Source organism: Chiloscyllium punctatum, chromosome 8 (genome assembly GCF_047496795.1).
Source record: "Chiloscyllium punctatum isolate Juve2018m chromosome 8, sChiPun1.3, whole genome shotgun sequence".
NCBI classification, from domain to species: Eukaryota; Metazoa; Chordata; class Chondrichthyes; order Orectolobiformes; family Hemiscylliidae; genus Chiloscyllium; species Chiloscyllium punctatum.
In genome coordinates, this window is record NC_092746.1 from 106,750,634 (window position 1) to 106,776,971 (window position 26,338).

A 26,338-nucleotide genomic window follows, 5' to 3' on the forward strand; every position below is an offset into this window, starting at 1 on the left:
AGGAAGTTTTCTTGCTTGTGTTTAATTTGATGCCATGAGGAAGAGACAACATAAAAGAAATAACGCTATTCTAAAGTAGTTGAAGGAGCAGAGAGGTTTGGGTGTAAATGTATGTAAGTTGGTGCAGATTGCTGGACTAGCGAAGGCTGTAAAATTAAGGAGCACTATTTGCCACTCAGTGAGATCATGGTTGATCTGATAATCCTCAACTCCATTTTCCCACCTATTCCCATTAAGCTTTCATTCCCATATTGATTAAAAATCTGTCTGTCTCAAACTTGACTCAGCCTTGGGAGCTTGCTATGTTGTAGAATTCCATGGATTTACCATCCTACGAAGAAATTCCTCCTCATCTGTCTTAAACGTGCTTTTTTTTTTCTTAAATTTTCCCATAAGGAGAAATGATTTGTTCTGAATTAGCCTTGTCATGTCCCCCCAAAATTCTGTATGTTTCAATAAGATTGCCTGTCATTCTTAATTCAAATGAGCACAGGCCCAATCTACTCAAGCTCTCTTCATAAGAAACTCCTTCCATATGTGGTAGCAGCTATTGAATCTTCTCTGGTTTGCCTTCAGCAACAGTATATATTGAATGCATGTGACAATAAAAGGTTATTCACATAGGTGAGAGGTTCAAAAGTGTTTACAGTATTCCATCTGTGGTCTGAACTAGTGCCTTGTGCAATTTAACACAGCTTCCCCACTTTTAGCAATCAAGGCTAGCATTCCATCTCTCTTACCTGTTGAACTTAGATGCCAGCCTTTTGTAATTCTTAGATAAGTTCCAAATCCCTTTTCTACAGCTTTCTGCCATCCTTTTCCACGTAAATAAAAATTTGGCTTCTCTCGTCTTTCCAAAGTGCATAACCTCACATTTTCCAAGCAGTATTCCATTTGCCAAGTTTTAGCCCACTCACGTCACCTGTCTTTTTTCCTCTGCAGACTGTCATCCTCAGCAGTTGCCCTTGCACACATTTTTGTGTCATCTGCAAACTTGGCTGTAGTTAATTCACCTGACTCGTTCAAGTCGTTGATATGTTGTAAGTAATTATGGCTTAATCCCTGTGGCACACCACTAGTTATAGGGTGACATTCTGAAAATACCTCCCTTTTTGCAAACTATTTGTTAGCGAATCGTCTGTGCATGCTAATATACTACCTTCAGCTTTATGGGCTCTTATCGAAAAGTAAGTTAATGTGCGACATCTTTATCAAATGCCTTCTAGAAATCAAAAACACTAATCGTCACTCATCCACTGCTTCCACTTTATCTAACTTGCTCATTACCACCTAAAATAATTCTAATATGTTTGTCAGGCATGATTTACCCTTTAAGGAGCCATGCTGACTCTGCTTGATCATACTATGTAATTTGAAATGCTTTGTTTTTACTTTTTTCAGAATAGATTCAAACTTTATTTCCAATAAGATTTGCTAAGCTAATTGATTTGTATTTACCTTTTTTTTTGTCTGCTTTCCTTGTGAAATCAAGTCTAGGATTTTGGATTCTTGGAAGATTGCTACCAGTGCATTCACTGTATCTGTAGCTACTTCAAAGAATGCATCCCATTGGTGTCAGGTACTTTTTGGTTTTTCACCCCATTATTTTCCCTGGCACATTTTTTTTAGTAGAAAGTGAGGACTGCAGATGCTGGAGATCAGAGCTGAAAATGTGTTGCTGGAAAAGTGCAGCAGGTCAGGCAGCATCCAAGGAGCAGGAGAATCGACGTTTTGGGCATGAGCCCTTCTTCAGGAATGAGGAAAGTGTGCCAAGCAGGCTAAGATAACAGGTAGGGAGGAGAGACTTGGGGGAGGGGCATTGGTAATGCGATAGGTGGAAGGAGGTTAAGGTGAGGGTGATAGACTGGAGTGGGGGTGGGGGCGGAGAGATCAGGAAGAAGATTACAGGTTAGGAAGGTGGTGCTGAGTTCGAGGGTTGGGACTGAGACAAGGTGGCGGGAGGGGAAATGAAACTGGAGAAATCTGAGTTCATCCCTTGTGGTTGGAGGGTTCCTAGGCAGAAGCTGAGGTGCTCTTCCTCCAGCCGTCGTGTTGCTATGATCTGGCGATGGAGGAGTCCAAGGACCTGCATGTCCTTGGTGGAGTGGGAGGGGGAATTGAAGTGTTGAGCCACGGGGTGGTTGGGTTGGTTGGTCCGGGTGTCCCAGAGGTGTTCTCTGAAACGTTCCGCAAGTAGGCGGCCTGTCTCCCTAATATAGAGGAGGCCACATCGGTTGCAGCAGATGCAGTAAATGATGTGTGTGGAGGTGCAGGTGAATTTGTGGCAGATATGGAAGGATCCCTTGGGGCCTTGGAGGGAAGTAAGGGGGGAGGTGTGGGCACAAGCTTTGCATTTCTTGCGATTGCGGGGGAAGATGCTGGGGGGAGTGGAGGTTGGGTTGGTGGAGGTGTGGACCTGATGAGGGAGTCATGGAGGGAGTGGTCTTTTTGGAACGCTGATAGGGGAGAGAAATATATCCCTGGTGGTGGGGTCCGTTTGGAGGTGACGGAAATGACGATGGATGATACAATGTATATGGAGGTTGGTGGGATGGTAGGTGAGGACCAGGTGGGGTTCTGTCCTGGTGGCGATTGGAGGGGCGGGCCTCAAGGGCGGAGGAGCAGGAAGTGGAGAAGATGCGGTGGAGTGATAATCATTATATTTATTTCCAATTACTTCCTAATTGTGCTGTAATTTTGGAATGCTATTGGAATTTTCTACTGCAAAGACGGAATCAAGTCATTTAACTCCTACCATTTCTTCAGTCCCTATTATTATTTCCCCGGCCAATGTACCCTTTGGCTTTTCTCCTCTTTATGCATCTTTAGAAGCTATCCATCTTGGTATTATGTGTGAGTTCACCCTCAAATATTTTCTCCACTTTTATTATTTTTTTGGGTATCTTTTGGTTTTTAAAACTTCCCAGTCCTCTGGTTTACCACATTGTATTTGCATCTTCTTTCAAATTGATGTTCTCCTCAACTTGCCTGGTGAATCATTGTTAGATTATCCCCTTCCTATAATTCTTTTTCACTTGTCTTTTTTGTGAGCTATGAACTAGTTTCTTAAACATCTGTCATGGTTCCTCATCCATCTTTGCTGCTGAACTCCATTCCCAGTCCACTCTAGCTAATTCTGCCGCCACTCTTTCGTAGTTATCCTTGTGTAAAATTAGTACAGTTGCTTCCAACAAGTTCCCCCCCTTTCAAACTGAAAGATAAATTCTGCCTCATTATGGCCACTGTTTCCCTGTGGGATCTTTCGCACTAACACCATTTATTCAACTTGTGTCATTACACAAGACCAAATCCAAACTATCTTTTGTCTTAGCGAGTTCTAAGATTTCTAGCTCTGGTTGAGGTTCTGGACGTAAGCTTGCTCACTGAGCTGGAAGCTTTGTTTTCAGATGTTTCGTCACCATACTAGGCAACATCAGTGAGCCTCCAGTGAAGCCCTGGTGTTATGACCCACATTCTATTAATGTCCATGAGAATTCGAAGAAGCATGGCATTCCAACTGGAACTCTATCAACAAATGCATTGACTTGGACCCTATTTACCACCTTCTGCCACCTTTTGAGGAAAAGAACAGGAAATGACATCACCAACTCCAGGAAACCTAAACACACACATAGAAAATAGGTCATAACACCAGTGCTTCACCATAAGCTCACTGATGATTATCTAGTATGGTGACAAAACATCTGAAAATGAACCTTCCGGCTCAATGAGTTAATGTACATCCAGTATCTTTGTCTCAGGTTGCTGGAAATCTGAAACAAAATCAGGAATTGCCAGATAAACTCAGCAGGTTTAGTTGCATCTGTGGAAAGAGAAACCAGGTTTACAAAGACCTTTCTGAAGAATTGTAGTAACAAATGATTAATTCTGGAGAAGGGTCATTGGATGTTGACTGTTTCTCTCGCAACAAATGTTGCCAGACCTACTGAGTCTCTTCAGCAATTACTGTTTTTGTTTTTGCATGCACATTATGCTCTAGGAAGCTGACCTGAATAAAGTCTGAATTATTCCTCATGACTCTTTCTGCTAATCTGATTATCCCAATCTACATGAAGATTGAAGTCACCCATGATTAATGTACTGTCTTTATTATATGCCCTCTGTATCTCCTGGTTTATTCTGTCCCACTGTATAGCTAAAGTTAGAGAGCCTATCAATTATTCCTGCCAGTGCTTTCTTTCCCTTATTTCTTAGCTCCACCCATATGGATTCTGTCTTCTGATCCAAAACCATTTCTTGCCCTAGTGCTTGCTTCATCATATTACCAACAATGCACCCTCATCACCCTTTTCCTTCTTTTCCTTTTCAAAAGGTCAGATGTTGAGAGGATTATTAAAACACACAGTACCCTGTGCTTTTTAAAAATTGGGACATAAAATACCAGAGCAGGATGGTTATATTGAAACAAAACCAGCAATTATTGGAGAAACTCAGCAGGTCTGGCAACATCTGTTTTGAGAAAGCAGAGTCCATGCTTTATGTTCACTGATCCTTCTTTAGAACTGCAAGGGGGTGTAGATTTGAAGTAATTGACATAAGAAGCAAAAGTAATTTGAGAAAAAGCTTGCTTATTCGATGAGTGGGATACATTTGCTGAGTGTGATGGAATCAGGTTCAGTTGAGGCATTCAAATTGGCTTTGCTGTTATTTGAAAAAGAGAAATGCAACACTTTCTTTAATTCATTCATGATATGAGGGTGTCACTGGCTCGGCAAACATTTATTGCCCATCCTGAATAGCTGAGTAGTTAAGAGTCCACCACATAGCTGTGAATCTGGAGTCCGATGTAGACCAGATCGGGTAAGGATGGCAGTTTCCTTCCCTCAAGGACATTTAATGACCCAGATGGGGTTTTCCGACAATTGACAATGGAGTCATGGTCATCGTTAGACTCTTAATCCCAGATTTTTTTTTTAACTGAATTCAGATTCCACCATCTACTATGATGGGATTTGAACTCTGGTTTCCAGAACCTGACTTGGACCTCTGTAGTAATAATCCAGCAACAATACCACTTTGCCATCACTTCTGCTTGTCAGCAGGTCTTTTAAAATTTATTTTCCATTTAATTAAGTTATACTCCTAAAACATTTCAATTGTGAAATTACATCTTTGTAACAAGATGCTAAATATTTATTGGACCGGTTTTGCCTGAGTTAATTCCTTGAATTTAGTGTAGTGTCCTGTTTGGATGTCAATGGAATCGCTTGATAAAGGGGGTTGGAAGTTCCTCCAATGGAAATAATATAGCAGGAATCAACAATTTTTCTTAAGCTATCCTTGCTATTGCACCTTCTCATCTCCTAACAGCTATTTTTTTCCTGTCAATCTACCTGCTTTACATGATATCATCTTTCTTGTCTAAGTGCTCAATGAGACCAAACCTCTAGTCTTTGCACATTATTACGTCAGTAGCAGACATTTTGAGTTTGTTTTCTGAGCGTTGTATTTTAAGGATACAGATGATGTACTACTATGGAATTTTCAATTTTGAGTACGGCACTTGGGTTAGCCTCACATGTTCCGAGATTACTTTCATCATGGTTGAAAGCCAAATTAAATCTCATCTGCTCCAAGCTTACCAGATCCCTCTAGCACAGTCTCAGAATTACACCACATTTTGCACGAGTGACTTTTTTTGTCACCAATTGTTCTGTAACTTTTGTGTGATCTTCCCAAGGCAATGCTGAATTTAGACAAAGTTATTGCTGTTGGTTAATGGGTACCCATGGTTAGACTGCCCAGACTTGTTAATGTTGAGCTGTTTGCAGGCTATAAGCAGGTAAGAATTTTGTTTCAACTGTCTGATGTGGACTTGAATTTCAATATCAGAGGTCCATTTAGTGTGTTCAACTACCAACCTTGACAAGGGAGTTAAAGGTTAAAGGGAAAAGGGAGGTGTTGTGAAGGCTACAATAAAATCAGGGATAAATGGCAGAGGATTGTGAACTTGAGTAGGAGACAAAACGGGTAATGAAGGATAGAAAGAAAAGATTGAAAATTAAGAAGCAAAAGTGGATGGCAAAAAGCAATTAGGGCCATAGAGTAAAATTAAGCCAAGGTGACTAACAGGGTTAAAAGGACAAGTCTGCATGTATTTTGTCTCAGTATGCAGGGCATTTGCAATTAGGTAGTTAATTACCAGTCCAACTGCATAGACATGTTATAATATGGAGACAAGGCAACGCGATCACCAAGTATGGCAACTAAATATTCATGTTCAATTTTCAGGAAGGACAAAGGAAGAGTGCATTGTTCATAAAGGAGGAAGTTAATGCAATAGTGAGGAAAGGCATGTTCTCAGAAAATTGTGTGAATTCTGGATGGGTGGGGATAAGAATCCTCAAAGGGCAGAAAACCGTGTGTTGGCTTTTGGGTGCCAAACAGTAGCAGACATGTCAGGGAAGGCATTAAAAAGATGAGAGACACATGCAATTATGGTACAACTGTAATGATAGATAGCTGTAATAAAAATATGGCGTATAAACCTATCTTGGATTGGGTTTCATGCATTGAGAGGGGCTGAATTAACTGTCTGTTGTTCAAGGTCTGTTTGTGAAGAATGACCATAAAATGATGCAGCTGTCCCAAAAAGGTGGAGTGTGTAGATGTTAAATCTAAAACAAACTGAATATAGGAAATTGAGTTGTGAGTTGGTAATGATGAATTGGGGAACATTATTAAAGGACTTTTTGTCCTGTGGTGTTAGTGAACCATTCCCAATTGCCGAGGTTGTATGCTTTCTTATCTAATTTAACTCGTGGTATCTTAGAATCATGGAGTCACAGAGAAGTAGAGCACAGAAACACCCTTCGGTCCAACTTATCCATACTGACCAGATATCTAAACCTAACCTAGTCCCATTTGCCAGCACTTGGCCAATATTCTGCTCAACCCTTCCTATTCATATACCCATCCAAATGCCTTTTAAATGCTGTAATTGTCCCAGCCTCCACCACTTCCTCTGGCAGCTCATTCCATACACTCACCATCTTGTGTGGAAAAAGTTGCCCCTTAGGTCCCTGTTTATAATCCTTCCCTTCTCACCCTAAACCTATGCCCCCTCGTTCTGGACTTCCCCACTCCAGGAAAAAGACCTTGTCTATTTATCCTATCCATGCCCCTCAATTTTGTAAACCTCTATAAGGTCACCCCTCAGCCTCCAACGCTCCAGGGAAAACAGCCCCAGCCTGTTCAGCCTCTTCCTATTGCTCAAATCCTCCAACCCTGGCAACATCCTTGTAAATCTTTTCTGAACCCTTTCAAGTTTCACAACATCTTTCCGATAGGAAGGAGACCAGAATTACACGCAATATTCCAACAGTGGCCTAACTAATGTCCTGTACAGCTGCAAAATGACCTCCCAGCTCTTCTACTCAGTGCTCTGACCTATGAAGGAAAGATTACCAAATGCATTCTTCACTATCCTACCTACCTGCCACTCTACTTACATGGAAGTATGAACCTGCACTCCAAGGTCTTTGTTCGGCAACACTCCCTCAGACCTTAGCATTAAGTGTGTAAGTCCTGCTGTAATTTGCTTTTCTAAAATGCAACACCTCGCATTTAGCTAAATTAAACTCCATCTGCCACTATTTAGCCCATTGACCCATCTGATCAAGATCCCATTGTACTGAGGTAACCTTCTTCCCTGACCACTACATCTCCAATTTTGGTGTCATCTGCAAAGTTCCTAAGTGTACCTCTATGTTCAAATCCAAATTATGAAAAGAAGTGGACCCAGCACTGATCCTTGTGGCACACCACTGATCACAGGCCTCCAGTCTGAAATGTCATCCTCCACAACCATCCTCTGTCTTCTACTTTGGAGCCAGTTCTGCATCCACATGGCCAGTTCTCCCTGTATTTCATGAGATCTAACCTTGCTCCAGTCTCCCATGAGGAACCTTTTTTGAACACCTAGCTGAAGTCCAAATAGATCATGTCTGCCATTTTGCCCTCATCAATCCTCTTTGTTACTTCTTCAAGAAACTCAATGAAGCTCCCATGCATAAAGCAATGCTCACTATCCCTAATTCTTGCCTTTCCAAATTCATGCAAATCCAGTCCCTTATGATTCCCTCCAAAAATTTGCCCACCACCGATGTCTGGCTGACTGGTCTCTAGTTCCATGGCTTTTCCTTACCACATTTTCTTAAATAGTGGCACCATGTTGGATAAGCACATGGATGATAATGATGGGATAGTGCAAAGGGGTGAGTTTAGATTAGTCTACAGGTCGGCACAACAACGAGGGCCAAAGTGCCTGTTCTGTTCTGTATTGTTCTACCCTGATGAAGGGCTTTTGCCTGAAACATTGATTTTCCTGCTCCTCGGATGCTGCTTGACTGGCTGTGCTTTTCCAGCACCACTCTAATCTAGATTATGTTCTATGTTAGCCAAGCTTCAGTTTTCTGGCACCCCACCTATGACTATCTTGAAAACAAGTTTTAAACTTTATAGGTTTAATTTTACACTTTGATTTGAGTTACAGTGCCTCTTTAAGATAACAATTAATAGCTAATTTCTTTGTCCCTGTTTTGTTTGTTAATTTTGCCAAATTTCCTTTAATGTTTTTATCGCTGTGCCCTTTTCAGGTTGTTCGTTATGTGATTATTTATTGTTTTGATTGCTTAAAAGAGTATAAGAAGAGAATAGTTTCTGTAAACAGTCCTGGGAATGTTACTTCAATTTAGAACATAGAACATAGAATATTACAGCGCAGTACAGGCCCTTCAGCCCTCAATGTTGCGCTGACCTGTCATACCAACCTGAAGAGGTAAAAACAATGACTGCAGATGCTGGAAACCAGATTCTGGATTAGTGGTGCTGGAAGAGCACAGCAGTTCAGGCAGCTTCCAAGTAGCTTCGAAATCAACGTTTTGGGCAAAAGCCCATACCAACCTGAAGCCTATCTAACCTACACTATTCCTTGTACGTCTATATGCTTGTCCAATGACGACTTAAATGTACTTAAAGTTGGCGAATCTACTACCGTTGCAGGCAAAGCATTCCATACCTTTACTACTGAGTAAAGAAACTACCTCTGACATCTATCCTATATCTATCACCCCTCAATTTAAAGCTGTGCTCGCCGTCACCATTCTTGGAAAAAGGCTCTCACTGTCCACCCTATATCCCTCTGATTATCTTATATGTGTCTATTAAATCACCTCTCAACCTTCTCTCTAACAAAAACAGCCTCAAGTCCCTCAGCCTTTCCTTGTAAGACCTTCCCTCCATACCAGGCAACATCCTAGTAAATCTCCTCTGCACCCTTTCCAAAGCTTCCACATCCTTCTTATAATGTGGTGCCCAGAACTGTACACAATACTCCAAATGCGGCTGCACTAGAGTTTTTTGTACAGCTGTAGCATAACCTCATGGTTCCGGAACTCGATTCCTCTGTTAATAAAAGTTAAAACACTGTATGCCTTCTTAATAACCCTGTCAACCTGGGTGGCAACTTTCAAGGATCTGTGTACATGGAGACCGAGGTGTCTCTGCTCATCTACACTACCAAGAATCTTACCATTAGCCCAGTACTTTGCATTCCGGTTACTCCGACCAAAGTGAATCACCTCACACTTGTCCGCATTAAACTCCAATTTAATACATTTGCTTTAAAGTTTTGATTATTGTCACAATACCTAAGGGTTGATAATTAGATAACTTGTTTAATTCCTTCACTCAAAGTATAAATAGAGACTGGGACAGGTTCTGGGAAAGATATTGTTAGTTCAGTTGGCTGGACAGTTAGTGTAGATCAGTTTGAACCCTGTGGACCAATCATAGAGGTCCTATCTCCTTACTAATGTTCCCTCTAAGCTTCGCAGCCATGTGGAAAGTCTGTATGCCAAATGGCGTGCAAACGCTGCTCCTGACATTGACTTCCCAAAGCTGCTCCTGTGGATAGAATTTGGACATCCTTGCCCTACCTGTGGTATCAAGCATGGTGCTTATGGGTCAAACTTCTCTTCCGACAGAGAACTGAAAAATATGTATTGTTTGACGTTTAACAAAGCATACAAAGCAGGATTTTGAGGACACCAAGTTAGTTGGCAGATACACAGCAGCTGGACAAATGTAATATTGCATCCTATAAATGAACTTGCTATTGATTTGTGCCTGATTCCTATTTCGTTATTTGGCTTGTGATTCGTTAACAGATATGGAGAATAAAGATGTCCTGGACCTGTTGTGCCAAATGGCTTGTTTCTATGTTTGTCATACTATGAAATAAATATAGGTTATAGGTGGCATTTTGATATGAAAAGGAGAAAGTGAGGACTGCAGATGCTGGAGATCAGAGCTGAAAATGTGTCACTGGAAAAGCACAGCAGGTCAAGGCAGCATCCAAGGAGCAGGAGAATCGACGTTTCGGGAATGAGCCCTCCTTCAGGAATTTTTTGATATGTAATGCAACAAGTCACAAAAAATGGCAATGTCCAAAATTCCCAAGTAGGTCACCTCTTAATTTCCTTTGACTGGTGGCAAGGATTTAAATCTAATGCTCAGAACTTTATGTCTTAGTTTTTAAAACATTCCCAAAGTTAGTAAGAATAGGAATTAACATTTAATATCACTTTTCAGAGCACTTTTAAAGCACAACTTGCTTTCAACACCTGTTACATGGCCCCAGTTTTCACTGAAGTAAATTTTCCAAATAATAATGAGATAAATATCCAGTAAATTTGTTTTGGTGACATTGGGTGAAGGCAATAGAAGGCAGGATACCAAGAGAACTTGATACTTTTCTTCAAATAATGCCACAGAAGGGATAATAGATACTTGCATTGACTGGATGGTGATGTGGTGGAATGATTGCCAGCCTGTTACAAAACACACCAATTTTCATCCCACTGAGCTCCAACTCTACATCAGGCAGCTGATCTGCTCTGACAGGTAACCCTCCTCGGGGAGATGAAGGCAAATACAACACAATCTTTTACACACATGAACAGGCAAAAAACTTAGCATCTTATTTGAAAGGCAGCATTCCCAACGAAATCCCCTTGTATGCACCCAAGTGTCAGGCCAGGCAAATGCTTAAATTATAGGGGAGGCTTGAATTTACAGCATTTGATTTATATGCAGAGGTGCTAACAGAGCCAAGCAAACAATACATCAATATGCATATAAAATACTTTTATAATAAAGCTTTAAGATAATTCATCAGATCAAGTCCAAATGATGCACATGTAAAATGGTTGAGCAGCATGACTCAAACTTCTACGATAATGAAAGCAGCATGAGCCACTGACTTCGTGCCCTCCCCAGCCCAAAATCAATAGTTGAAACAGTAGTCACAAATGGTCCATGGCCTCATGTACTTTATTTCCTGACTGCTGTTGGAGTTTTAGTTAGAGACCAAACTGCAGATATTGAATCCAAAGTAGATAAGATGTTGCCTGGCTTGCTGTGTTCTTCCAGCCTCCTGCTTGCCCAGTTGGGATTTGACTGTCAGCAAAATCCCAATGCACATTGAATTCCTCACATTGATTCAGCATGTCATCGTTGTAACATTGGACCATGATTCATAGTGATTTCCCTTTATTTCCCTCCTCAACATGGGTCTTTGTTGAGACACAGTTATATTATACGAGGGCAAACTTTGAATATCTCACAAGTACACTGATTTGTTCCTGTGTGTCCAGGACTACTCAGCCTAATCCTGTCCTCATCCAATATATGCATTTGCACTTTTAAGCAGGTACAATCATGCCGCAGAAATGTGACTGAAACCGGTGATAACATTTCAGGTGAATAGCAGTATCTTATCTAAACTGCTGATTCTAAAAAAAATTTGCAAATTGTCACTACTTATATTAAGTAGCTGTGGTCACAAACCCCTCAAATCCAACAGTATTCAGAAGAATGAGCAGGGAATCTGAAATAAATTTAAATCCTAATATCTCGACAAGCAAGGTGAAGGAAGATTCTGGTTGGGTTGTTGTGAACCATGGGTCACAATCTCTTACTGTGGGCTCAGCCATTCAAGACTGAGGTGAGGAATTGCCTTCGCTTGGGTGGTCAATCTATGGAATTTGCCACCACAGTAGGCTGAGGAGGTCATGTTACTGACTGAGGAAAAGTTGACAAATTTTTAAGTTTTAAAGGCATTGAGGGATATGGAGCAAAATAGATGATCACATTGAATGGTGAAGGAGGCTTAATGGCCCAAATTGATTACCTTTCTTTCTCCATTTGTTATGAAATCCTTAACATTTTGGTCATTTTCTTTTGTAGTAAATTTCCTTATAATAGGTATTTATTTATTTAAAGCTCATACTTCACACTACCCATAAGTATCTTTTGCTGAACATCAGTACAGAAATGAGAGTGTGAGTAAGCTTATGTTCACTTGTTCCATTTGAATTGATAGTTGGAAGATCTATAAATTATGAATTTTATCTGACATGCTGCGTTGCATCACAAATACCAGCAGGTGGCGGGAGTGCACAACAGTACTAATGCTTTATTGTCATTTGTCACAGCTGTCAAAGTTCTTATTGTCAGTATTATGAGAGGTTTGAAATGTGAATGTGAAATTAAGCATCTTAGTTAATACATGGCTCTGACATTTTCTGCTCTTCTCGTGCTATCTTCAAAAACAATCTGCATCTGTTCTGGTTTTGACCCCATTCCAAAGTGGAACCAGAGTTGTTGAAATATGAGATTTGTGTCAATACTGGTTTCACTTGACCATCCTGACAGTGGAGGATCAGGAATTTTTGAAGTGCTTTTATCTGTCATTTTAAAACCTCTCTTAACAATCGACAAAACAAATTAAAGTTGCCTCTTTAAAAATGGTTGGTTTTGGCAATCAGGTAATTTTAGTTTTTGGGCTTCTCTATTATTATGGTCAGATCCTACAAACATATGTGCTTTACATTAAAGGCATGGTGGTAAGATGCAGTGCGTGGGTTTGAGGAATATCTTGGCAAAAGTGTTGCCCACCCCAAATCTCATCCTACTTATACAAATTTCTGTGCTGCAGTTGACTCAATTTGTCAATGCCTGATGAAGGCACTCCTGATGAAGGGCTTTTGCCCAAAACACCGATTTTCCTGCTCCTCGGATGCTGCCTGACCTGCTGTGCTTTTCCAGCACAACTCTAATCTAGACTCAATTTGCCAAATGTTGAGCCTCGATTCCAGAAAATATTGGCTAGTTTTTAAAAATTCACTCATGGGACTTTGACTTTGGCTTTGCTGACACAATTTATTGTCCGTCCCTATTTGCCTTTGAGAAGATGGTGGTGATCTGCCGCCCTGAACCATTGTATTCAATGTGCTATTGGTAGACCCATAGTGCTATGAGGGAAGGAGTTTCAATATTTTGACTCCAATTGCATGGAAGGAATGGCGATATATTTCCAAGTCAGGATGATGAGTGGCTTGGAGGGGTGCTTGCAGATGGTGACATTCCCATGTATCTGCTATCCTTACCTTCCAGATGGAAGTGGTTGTGGAAGGTGAAGGATCTTTGGGTAATTTACATCTTGTAGCTGGTCCAGACTGCTGGGCTGAGCGTTAGTGGTGAATGGAGTGGATGGGGTGCTAATTGAGCAGGCTGCTTTGTTTCATAAGACTTAAAGCAAAGTTGAGACACATTCCAGATTAATTAAGAATTTGATACTCCTAGATTAGAGTTAATGGAAAATATTTAATTGTGGATTTCGTCTTTTTAGGTTTCCATTTTTGCTACTTTACTCCCAAACAAGTGGTGTGTATTTGTCACTGAATTATCTGCAACTATCCACTGCATGCCTGTTTTACAGATCATTATTTGCATTGGGATTTATACGGTTTCAGATGCTATAAGATTGGCTTCATTGGCAAGCTCATGAATAATCCCCGAACCTTTTGTTTGCCATGTAATCTTGATGCTAAGGTCAGACATATCGAAATTAGGCTGCATAGGACTAGCTGCCTGTATCCAATCATTGCTTACTGTGTCTTGTGCCAACTCATGTATTGTCTTTGAGACTCTACGTTTGGTTCCACAAGTTCAGTCGATCCAAGATTTTCCTGGAAGGGGAAGGTGACCCAAGAATTTAAGCATCAGGTGAAGCCAATTTATCTTGTGCTGCTTCTTTGCTGCAAATACCTATCATAAATACACAAATATCCGCATGGTGCATTCGACTAACAGGGTTTTGCCATAAAGTCAAAATGTTGTTCCAGCTACCATACAAACAATTAATGTAATATAGGCTTCATTGCCTGTGATGCCATATAACTTGAGCGTATGTCCTGATGGCTGGTGAACCATTTCAAACCATGCAATACCCTTGATTCTCCATGGGAGGAAGTGTGCCAACGTGCTGAAAACACCCATCCTTCCAAAACACGGAATACAGTAGAACCCCCGTTTCCACAATTCTGTTTCTGCAGTTTCAATTATCCGTAGCTTACTGCGGCCCGAAAATATTACATGGAACATTCCAGAAATAATTCCAGGTTGCTGCTGGGGAGTTAAGTTTCCCATTTAAATGATAGGGTTTGCTACTATCTGTGGTTTCGGGCATTTGCGGTCGGTCTTGGAACATGTCACCTGCGGATATGGGGAGGGGGATGCCTGTACAGCGTATAGTGTTGGATGTGATTCTGCAGTTGTACAGCATTTTGTAAATAAACCTGACTATGCTAAGAATATGACAGACACTAATTTATGGTTAAGTTGAATTGTGATTTATTTGCACATGCTAGAAGCCACATATGTTCACATGCTACCTTTTTTTAAACCGGCAAATGGAATATGTTCAGACTTTACACTTTTTTTCAGTCGGGAAGAGATATGGAGCGGGCCATTCACTCATGTATACCCTGACCAATTAGAATCTCTTTGTCTGGTTGGATTTTAATTAGTTTATTAATGTTGATAGGTAACAGTTCCTGCCATATCTCCATCTCAACTATAATCTAAGCACTTGCCATCTTCTTCCCATGATGCACAGTTGTTGATTCCTTTCTAAAATTGGTATTCTTGTTTCAATTCTGATGAATACAATCTGTCAAGCTTCGGCTTTGTTTCTTTTTAGTATTCAGTTCTCTGCCACCAAGAAATTGCATTGTATATGGTACCATTTTACAAACTGGCTCGTTGCTTTAACAAGCATTATAATCTCACCTAACCTGCTTAAAGCAGCCTACTATTGCCCCCTGTCTTTGTTATCTTTTGCCTCTGCCAACTTAACTTTCCTTACCTCAGTCCTTAAGTTTATTATCCCCATTTAAATGAGCGGGTCCAGCCTCCTTTATTCATTCTTCCCAATTTAGCTGGAGTGTCTTCAGTGACTTACTTTCCTCTCGCTGTGCTGTTAATTTGTGAGAGGCACGGTGGCACAGTGGTTAGCACTGCTGCCTCACAGCGCCTGAGACCCGGGTTCAATTCCCGCCTCAGGCGACTGACTGTGTGGAGTTTGCACGTTCTCCCCGTGTCTGCGTGGGTTTCCTCCGGGTGCTCCGGTTTCCTCCCACAGTCCAAAGATGTGCAGGCCAGGTGAATTGGCCATGCTAAATTGCCCATAGTGTTAGGTAAGGGGTAAATGTAGATGTAGGGGTATGGGTGGGTTACGCTTCAGCGGGTCGGTGTGGACTTGTTGGGCCGAGGGGCCTGTTTCCACACTGTAAGTATCTAATCTAATTTGGTTTTATTCTATCCCTTGACATTGCGCAGCCAAATGCAACCAGCATGATTTTACTCCGTTAATTTTTCTCAAACATGACGAATTAAAACTCAAAGGGAGGTTTAGCTGGTGATACATTGCAACGCAGAAAATGGAATCCACTTGATTCCATTCTACAAGCTAATTCTGTCTGGAATAGCTGAGGCAGCCTGAAAGACATGGAGTGGATGAACTGTTTTGCAAGGATCTGCTAGCAGCCACGAGACAGTTTTGTGTGAGAGGTTTAAGTGTTGTGATATGGGCTTGCAATGTTGAAAGTTCCTTCCAAGTGATTAGTCCTTTACCTGTAAAATCACTTTCGGAGGAAGAAAGGCTTTTGTTTATATGATATTTTGCATGATCACTGGATTCTCAAAGCAGACAAATAAGTTTTTTTTGAAGTGCAGTCAATGTAGTAATGAAGGAAAGGGTGAACGCCCTTTTGCATTTGGTAAAGAGCAGTGTTATGATGACTAGATGTGTTTTTTTTTGCAATGTTTCCTTATTAAGACTAGTCAGTTCACTTAAGATAACACTGCTTTGAAATTATGTTGTGGGATCATAACAGTTGGCAGATGGGTCCTTGGCTTAACATCTCAACTGTAAGACGTCACTTCTGATACTGCAATATATATTAGTCTTCATTTTTTTGTGCTCATGCCCTGGCGACAAACTTGACATGAGACTTGATGATTTGGAGTTGTGCTGTATAACTGAACCATGGTGGGCATTCCAAGACCATTGGAAAGTTAGAGATTCCTCAGAATTTCCCACTGTAAGCTTAACATTGAATAATTATTTGTTCTTGGGAATTTCTGAACTACTTTTGACATTTAGCTGTCGAGCACATTTTCTCCTCCTGTTTGTACTGTCAATATTGTGTGATTGATTTTAATGTGACATGTCCTGAAGTACAGTGAAAAACTTTGTTTACAAGCAGTACAGGCAGATCATAGTAAGCCAGGATGAACAGAACAAAATATTTAGACCAAGGCATACAGGTTACATTGCATAGGGCATACAAGAGAGTTCAATGCTAGCAAGATCAGCATTATTTGAGGCTAGAGAGTCCATTCATTAGTCTTATAATGGGCAAGAAGAAGCTATTCCTGAACCTGCTGGTATGTGTTCAGGCTTCTGTATCTTTTGGCTGACAGAAGAGGTTATAGGAGATCGTTACTGGGGTGCCAAGGGTCTTTGATAACGTTGGCAGCTTTTCTGCATCAACAAGCTATGTAAATGGAATCCTGGACTGAAGGTTGGCTCCTATGATGGCCCGGGCTGTGCATACCACCTTCTGAAATTTCTTACGATTCTGGGCAGAGCAGTTGCCAAGCCAGGCTGTAATGCATCTGGACAGTATGCTTTCGATGATACATCTGTGGAAGTTGGTGAGGGTCCTTATGGACGTACAAATTTCCTGAGCTGCCTGGGGAACAAGATGCGTTGTTGCATCTATGTGAGAAGTCCAGGACAGGTTGTTAGTTATTGTCACTGAGGAACTTGACGCAATCCACCCTCTCAACCTCACCTCTGTTAATGTAGATGTTCTTCTCCTTTTTCTTTCTGAAATCAATGATCAGTTCTTTAGCTTTGCCAATGTTGAGAGAGTGAGGTTATTCTCATTGCACCATGTCACCAAGCCCTCTACGGTCTTTCTGTATTTTGGCTTGCTGTTGTTAGATATCCATCCTACTATGGTGGTGGTGTCAGCGAACTTAGAGATATTATTTGTTTGGAATTTGGCAATACAGTACTGGGTGAACAGAGTTATAGTAGGGAGCTGAGCATGCATCCCGGGGGGTGCTCCAGTGTGAGTGTTATTGTGGAGGAGGTGCAGTTGTCCATCTTGACTGATTGTGGTCTATGGGTCAGAAAGCTGAGGATCCATTTGCAGATGACTAAGGTCTGACTTTAGAGATCAGTCTCGAGGGGATAGTGGTGTTGAAGGTGTAGCTGTAGTCAATGAGCAGGAGTCAGACATAGGTGTCCTATAGGATACAGTCCATTGAAATGTTGTCAGTGGAGAGAGTGAGTTTTCTTTGTTCATTCATGGGATGCGAATATTGCTGCCTGGGCTAACATGTGTTTCGCACCTGTGATTACCCTTGAATTGAGTCATTTGCTAGGCCATTTCATAGAGAGATTTACAACACAGAAGGATGCAATTAATTCTGCTGTATCTTTACTGGTTAACAAAAAGCCCTGAAGATTATGGAAACATGTTCTATCTAAATATTATTCAAGTGTTAGAAGACTTTCTGACTCAATTGCACTTTTTCAGGGGTGAGTACCATAGTCCACTCACCCTCCAGGTGGGAGAAAAAGCTCTTCAACACTTCACCACCTACCTCAGCATAAATCCAAGTTCACTGGTTATTGACCCCTTTGCTAATGGACAAAGTGCCTTTCTTATTGATCCTATCTAAACTGCTCAGAAGAAATAGGAGCCGGAGTAGGGTGTTCAGCCTCTCTAACCGCTGTGCCATCCAATAGGATCATGGCTGATCTGACATTCCTCATGACCATTTTCCTGCAGGTTCCACATAAACGTTGACTCTTATACTGATCAAAAATCTGTTCATGTCAGCCACCCCTGAAGTATAACGAAGGACCCTGCACCCACTGTTTTGTCACAAGGCATTCCAAAGACAGTCAACCATCTGACCAATGAAATTCCTCCTCAGCTCCGTCTTAAATTGGCACCTCTTTTATTTTGGAACCTTGCCCTCTAGTCCTAAACTCTTCCACAAACTCCTTTCTGCAACTGGATCCTCCGCTTTCTGACCCACAGACCACAATCAGTGAAGTTGGACAACTGCACCTCCTTCACAATAACATTCTCAATGGAGCACTCCCCAGGATGCATCCTCAGCTCCCCACTGTACTCCCTGTACACCCAGGAGTGTTGCCAAATTCCAAATAAATGCTCTCTACAAGTTTGTTGACCACCACCACCACCATAGTAGGATGGTTATCTAAAAATGGTAACATCATCTTAGCATTTACCTTCAGAATTGTCTTGGTTTCAGTGATATGTTTCATTGTTCTAAATTCTGAGTAGAGTCCCAACTAGTTTAGTCTTTGCTGATCAGACAGTTGCTTCATCCCATCCATGTGAATCTCTGAATTTCCTCCAATGAATTAATCACTTGCCTCCGATGAGGGGACTGAAACTGGTCACAATACTCCAGATGTGATCTTGGCAGCATCATGTACACTTGCAGTAAAAATTCTCTATTCTTATATTCCAATCTGTTATTCTAATGGACTTCCTGATTACTGGCTACACTTCTGCTTTGTGTTTTGTGCACAAGTGCCCTCAGTCCCTTTCTGTTTCAGCTTTGTTTTTCAGCACTCGAATAATACTATTCTTTTCTTCTCCCTTCCATAGAACAGTACAGCACAGTACAGGCCCTTTGACCCTCGATATTTTGCTGACCTTTTATCCTACTCAGATCAAAGTAACGTACATGCTTTTCATTTCACTATCATCGTTGTGTCTATCCAAGAGTCACTTAAATGTCCCTAATGTATGTGACTACCACTGCTGGCAGTACATTCCACGCACCTACCACTGTCAAGAACTTTCCTCTGACATCTCCCTTAAACCTTCCTCCAATTGCCTTAAAATTATACCTCCTTGTGATAGCCATTTGCACCTTGGAAAATATCTCTGGCTATCCATGCTATCTATGCCTCTCATCATCTCGTGCACCTTTGTCAAGTCACCTCTTATTTTTCTTTGCTCCAATGAGAAAAGCCCTAACTCCCTCAACATTTCTTCAGAAGACATGCGCTCCAGTCCAGGCAGCATCCTGGTAAATCTCCTTTGCACCCTCTCTAAAGCTTCCACATCTTTCCTCTAAAGAGTGACCAGAACTGAACACACTATCCCAATGGTAGTCTAACCAGGGCTTTATAGAGCAACAGCATAATCTCGCTGCTCTTAAACTCCATCCTCCTGCTAATGAATACCAACACACCATATGCCTTCTGAATAACCTTATCAACTTGGGTGGCAACTTTGAGGGATCTATGGACATGGACCCCAAGATTCCTCTGTTCCTCCACACTGCCAAGAATCCTGCCTGTAACCCTGTATTCTGCATTCAAACTCCACCTTCCAAAATGAACCACTTCATGCTTGACTGGGTTAAACTCCATCTGCCACTCCTCAACCCAGCTCTGCATCCTGTCAATGTCCTATTGCAACCTACAACAGCCCTCCACACTGTCCATAACTCCTCCAACCTTCGTGACATTGGTAATCTTGCAAACATACCCTTCCACTTCCTCGTCCAAGTCATTTACAAAAATCAAAGAGCAGAGGTCCCAGAACAGATCCCTGCGGAACATCACTGGTCACCTGAGCTTGAGGATGAATATTTTCCATCTACTACCACCCTCTGTCTTCTGTGGGCCAGCCAATTCTGTATCCAGACATTTGTCATGCACTTCCCTGAGAATATCTGCTCCCAGTTTATGCTCCATATTGTAATTCCCCTTCTCCAATTAAACACTTTCCCATATCATCTCCTATCCGTCTCCATGAGTAGGGTCAAGGTTAGGGAACTGTGGTCACTTTGAAGTATTCATCCATCGAGAAATATGACATCTGATGTGGCTCATTGTCAAGCACCAAATCCAATATGGCCTCTCCTCTAGTTGGCCTGTCTACATATTGACTCAAGAATCCTTCCTGGACATATCAGGCAATATCTGCTCCACCCAAGCTATTTGTGCTAAGGAGGTTCAGATCAATAGTAGGGAAGTTGAAGTCATCCATGACAATAACCCTGTTACTTCTGCATCTTTCTAAGATATGCCTCCCAATCTGTTCCTCTGTTACTATTGGAGGGTCTACAGAAAACGCCCAATAAATTGACTGTTCTTTTCCTGTTTCTGACTTCCGCCCATTCTGACTCCAACAACCCTCTCGGACCACCTCCCTTTCTGCAGCTGTGAGACTATCCCTGATTAGCAATGTCATTCCCCCACCTCTTTCCCTCCCTCCATATTCCTTTTGAAACATCGAAACATCCAACAACCATTCCTGTCCTTGTGATATCCTAGTGTCCGTAATCGCCACAATATGTAGTTCAAAATACTGATCCATGGTCGAAGTTCATCACCCTTCTTCCTGACACTACTACTATTAAAATAGATATACTTCAACCTGTCACACTGACTGCAACCTTGCTCTATCAATTGTCTATCCTTCGTCACAAATTCTCTGCACACTTGGAGTTTTGACAAAATGTCTAGCTCAGGTTGAGGTATTGGATGTAGGTTTGCTTGCTGAGCTGAAAGGTTCATTTCCACTCGTTTTGTTACGAATCAGTGTAATTCTTTATTTTATACGTCTTCCCCAATATAGTACCTTACCCTTTTTTTTCGGGGTTGAATTTCATTTTTCACTGCTCTGTCCAACTGAGCAGTCCAGTTATCCTCCTGCAGTGTTGAGCTGTTCCCTTTTGTTATTTACCACACTGCCAGTTTTCATGTCACCAATAAACTTCTTGATTAAATTCCCTACATAAGTCTAAGTCATGAAGGCAACCACAAAAAGCAAGGGCTCCAACAATGAGTCCTGTGGAACTCCACTGGAAACAGGCTTCCAGTCACAGATTTACCATTCCCTCTGCTTCTTGCTCCTTTGGCAGTTTTGGATTCAGTGTCTCGCTCCGCCTTGGATCCCATAGACTGTTATTTTCTTGGCCATGCTACTTTAGAGTCCATATAGACTACATCAAATACATTACCCTAATATTCCTGTTAGCTTTTTCAAACAAAAATTGATGGAATTGGTCAAAATTTGTTTCGACTATGCTTTAACAAATTCACGCTGACATAAGACATTAAAAACTAGGAGCATTTAACCCTTAAAGCATGCTTCGCATTCAGTAGGACCATGAATGTGGTCCTGTAACTGTGTCATATTCCTGCTTTCTCTCCATACTCCTTGATGCTTTTGAGATCTAAAATGTGTCTGTTGCTTTTTTTTGAATACGTTTAGTGACATGCCCTCCACAGCCTGCTATGGTAGAGAATTCCACAGATTTACTACCCTTTGAATGAAGATGTTTTCTCTTATCTCAGTCCTAAATGGTCTGTCCTGTATTTTCTGAGACCGTCCTTTTGGTTCTTCACTCTATGGCTGGGGAAACAAATCTCCCTGCATATAGTTTGTGCAGCCCTGTTTAGAGTTTTAGTCAGATCTGTTCTTATCTTTCTGATCTCTAGTGAATAGGAGATAGAGTTCTTGTGAATACACACTCAGTTGAACCAGCTCCTCGAACAACAGTCCTGCCACTCACTTAATGAAGCTTCTCTGCACTCCCTCAATGACATGTATATCCTTTCTTGGGTGCGGAGAGTGAAATTGTCACAACACCCCAAGTGTGGTCTGTTGAAGGCCCTGTATACCTGCAATAAGATTTTGCAAGAGGATTTGAGTTCCGAAGTAGCAATGAATGTTACTATAAAGTTTGCCTTCCTAATTGCTTTCTAATCTCCATGTACTGAATGTGCCTCATGTTTGTGCACTCACTCAATTTGTCAAATCACTTTGAAGCCTTTCTGTGTTCTCCACATAACTCTCATTCCTACCTATTGGCAATTTTTGAAATGTATTTGGCTTCCTGATCCTGGTCATTTATAGATCTTGTGACTGACTGTGGTCCAAACACTGACTGTTGCAGTATCCCATTTGTCACTGACTGCCAGCCACTTGGAAAAAGCCACACTTATTTCTACTCTCTTCACCAGTTTCCTCATTTCCCCTCCCCCCACCTCACCCCAGTTTCAGCCTTCCAGCTCAGCACCGTCCTCATGACCTATCCTGCCTGTCAGTCTTCTTTCCCACCTGTCCGCTCCACCCTCCTCTCTGACCTATTGCCTTTACCCCCACCTCCATCCACTTATTGCACTCAGCTACCTTCTCACCAGCACCCCCCTCTCCCATTTATTTATTCTCCTCCGAGGCTCCCAGCCTCATTCCTGATGAAGAGTTTTTGACCAAAACATCTAATTTCCTGCTTCTTGGCTGCTGCCTGACCTGCAGTGCTTTTCTAGCACCACTCTAATCTCCAGCATCTGCAGTGCCCACTTTTGCCTATTTCAGCTCTCTGCTGTCTGTCAGCTAATTCTCAATCATTGCTAACATGGCCCTGGTGATTTTCAGCCTTTTACTCCATTAATTTCCCCAGCACTTTTTCTTAGTCATGCTGATTTCCTTCAGTTTCACACTTTCCTTGGACTCTTGCTTACCTTGTTTCTGGAAGATTATTTGTGCCCTGTTTAGTGAAGACAGAACCAAAATGTGTATTCAATTCTTCTGCAATTTCCTTGTTCCGTATTGTTTCCCTATCTCCCAACTGTAAAGGAGCTCATTTTGTTTTAACTTTTCAGACTTGATTAATCACTGCCCCTTGAAGAGAATGCCACTGTAGTGTTGTGGGCCTGGAGTTGCATGTAGGCCAGGTAGAGTAAGGAAGGGATAGGTTTCCTTCCTTAATTGGCGAGTCAAGTTGACAGTGGTTACGTAGTTGCCATGAGATGCACAATTCTAATTCCATTTTTTAAAATTGGATTCAAATGTCACCACCTTTCCATGGTTGAATTCGAGGTCGTGACTGCAGAAGTCATCAGTTTCTGACTCCAGGTTACTAGTCGAATGTTATGACTCTGCCACTGCTACATTTGTTGGAAGTATAAATCAAGATTTCTTTGGTTCCCATCGCATCCTGTAGGCCCTAACATTTGGTTGTGCAACAAAACCCCTATCTTGTTGGAAGATCAACCTGGAGTACCATATCAGAATATTCTAGTCAGAAAGTTTGTTTTTTGTTGAAGAATTGAACCTGTAAATTTGTAAACATTGACACATTGTTTTTAACTTGTCAAATTTACTTTAGTTCTGTAATCACTTTCATTATTTTGTAAGTTAGCATGCCTTTTTATATCCTGAGGAAGAGTGTGAATTACTGTTGTAGAGTGCAGGTGATGAAATTGGTTTAAAAGTATTTCACTTTCTAAACATATTATATTTTTTTGTTTAGGGCTATTGCCTAGTCCCTTTATTTATGCAAAATATTTTTGATCATGTCTACTTTAGGACTGTGGAATCTTGTATCCCTGTTCTCCAACCTTTCCCTGTTTGTGCTGATGCCTTTTGCCTATTTTTTCTTGGAATCTGAAGGATTTGCTGGATCAAAGAAGGTATGTTTTTTTTTGTTTTAAATTTCTAATTGTTGTCATTTGTATAGGTGCTTCACAGAATTAAGATTTATCTGCATGTCTGTGAATTGAAACTGTCAGTAAGATAGGAGATCTCTACCTCCCAACCAAAAAAAACCTAGCATCTTAATACCATTTTCTCATATGTGTTCCAATCATGGTCAAGAATACTTTGTTTTCACAGTGGGCTGAAGAGGATTGACTCCTTAGGGAATGTGGGAATGAAAAGAATGCGTTGGGATAGGTCACTTGTACGCCAGAGTTAAGACCATAAGACCATAAGACATAGGAGTGGAAGTAAGGCCATTCGGCCCATCGAGTCCACTCCGCCATTCAATCATGGCTGATGCGCATTTCAGCTCCACTTACCAGCATTCTCCCCGTAGCCCTTAATTCCTCTAGACAACAAGAACCTATCAATCTCGGCCTTGAAGACATTTAGCGTCCCGGCTTCCACTGCACTCCGTGGCAACGAATTCCACAGGCCCACCACTCTCTGGCTGAAGAAATGTCTCCGCATTTCCGTTCTGAAATGACCCCCTCTAATTCTAAGGCTGTGTCCACGGGTCCTAGTCTCCTCGCCTAACAGAAACAATTTCCTAGCATCCACCTTTTCAAAGCCATGTATTATTTTGTACGTCTCTATTAGATCTCCCCTTAATCTTCTAAACTCCAACGAATACAATCCCAGTATTCTCAGCCGTTCCTCATATGCTAGACCTGTCATTCCAGGGATCATCCGTGTGAATCCGTGTAAGCCAGCTGCTTAACTCTAGATTTGATCTTGAAATGGGATGAGGCTGATCCAGTTGTAGTGGCCCATGTAAGAACAAATGACACACCTAAAATTAGGTATGCTGTTCGGTAAAGACGACAAATTGGGGTACAAAAATAATATTCCGAACCTCCAGCGTAATCATTTTGGATTTTTGCTTGAGCTGCACACTAATTGGCATTGGGTAAACAGATTTTACAACTGGGGAGGTGTGGCATAATGGCATTGTTTGTGAAAAAGTAGTCAGAGCTGTCGATGAATCATGTGGCATGGGTTCAAATCCCACATTGGCAGATAGTAAAATTTGAATTCCGCAAAATGAACTAACATTTAAAAGTGAGTCTAATGGAGACCAGGTAACTGACCAGTATCAACTATTGTCAACCAAAACAACTCAGTTTGTCTAATTTCCTATGGGGCAAGATATCTGTTGTCCTCATCTGGTCTTAGATAGATGTGACTCAGACCATAGCTTGACTTGCAGATCTTCTGCTATAACATGACAATTGTGTTCCTCTGCAATCTCATGATATAGAATATTTTGCTATGGAAAACTGCTGCAGAAAATTGCGCAGTAGAAGATTGCTGTACCCGTTCAGTGGAAAGTTCATGTGATCTAAACAACACACACAATTCATCAATCATGTTGTAGCTAATTCTTGCTGAGGAGGCGCGCATTACAGTAGAACAACTCTGCCCTCTGAAATGGCCGAGAAAGCCATTCATTTGCATCAAGCCATCACAAAGTCTAAAGCCAAGTAAGGAAAAAAAACTTGAGTGGGCGACCTGACATCAATCTGGGCTTCAGAAACAACAACTGCAAACTCAACCCTGCAGAATCCTTCTGCACCTGGAGGTTAAAGCCAAAATTGGAAATCAACAGCTGGACATAGTCGAGTGGAATCGTACCTGACGGGTAAACCTCCAGATATCGCCTTTCCACAGTATGTCCTATCCCACAGGCAGCATATACCCAGCAGAAGTGGTGCACCATGTTATACATTAGGAAGGGAGTTGTCTTGGGAGCTCTCACCATTGACATTGGACCGCAAAGTCTCATGGCATCAGGTCAGATATAAGCAAGGATACTGTTTATTGCTATCTAATGCTCTCCTTGACTGCTTCATTTCGAACATCACTTGGGCAGGGTAAACACCCAGGATCAGACCAACCTTGATGCTCATGAAAACCAGTCCGTTAAGGTATCGGTACATGTGGATAAAGTGATTTAAGAAGGCATATGGTATAATTGCCTATATTAGTTGAGGCAGAGCATTAAAGAGTAGGGAGATTATGCTGGAACTGTATAATATGTTGCTTAGGCCACAGCTAGAGTTTTGTCTGCAGTTCTGGAATCCATGTGGTAGCACTGGAGAGGGTGCAGAGGAGCTTTACCAGGTTGTTTTCTGGGATGGAGAGTTTGAACAGAGATTGGACAGACTGGTGTTGTTTTCCTTAGAGCAGGAGAGTTTGAGAGGGGACATGATTGAGATGTCTAAAATTGTAAAGACCTCGATAGGATAAACAGGAAGGAAGTTTTCCACGTGATTAAGTGATCAATGATCATGGGACATAGTTTATAGTGACTTATAGCACAAACAGACCCTTTGGTCCAACTTGTCCATATC

The 26,338-nt window shown here is 41.5% G+C and overlaps 1 protein-coding gene across 4 annotated transcripts in view; it reads left to right on the top strand.

Moving 5' to 3' along the window:
- The window catches only part of lmbr1 (limb development membrane protein 1), a 262,815-nt gene that overhangs the window by 62,664 nt on the left and 173,813 nt on the right, over positions 1–26,338 (top strand). For 3 of the 4 annotated variants that reach the window (XM_072576218.1, XM_072576217.1, XM_072576220.1), the window contains one exon: positions 23,814–23,917. The exons of the other annotated variant lie outside the window; for it this stretch is intronic. In XM_072576218.1, the coding sequence (XP_072432319.1) occupies positions 23,814–23,917 (104 nt within the window). The remainder of the gene's footprint in view (positions 1–23,813; positions 23,918–26,338) is intronic. 4 annotated transcript variants of the gene reach the window in all.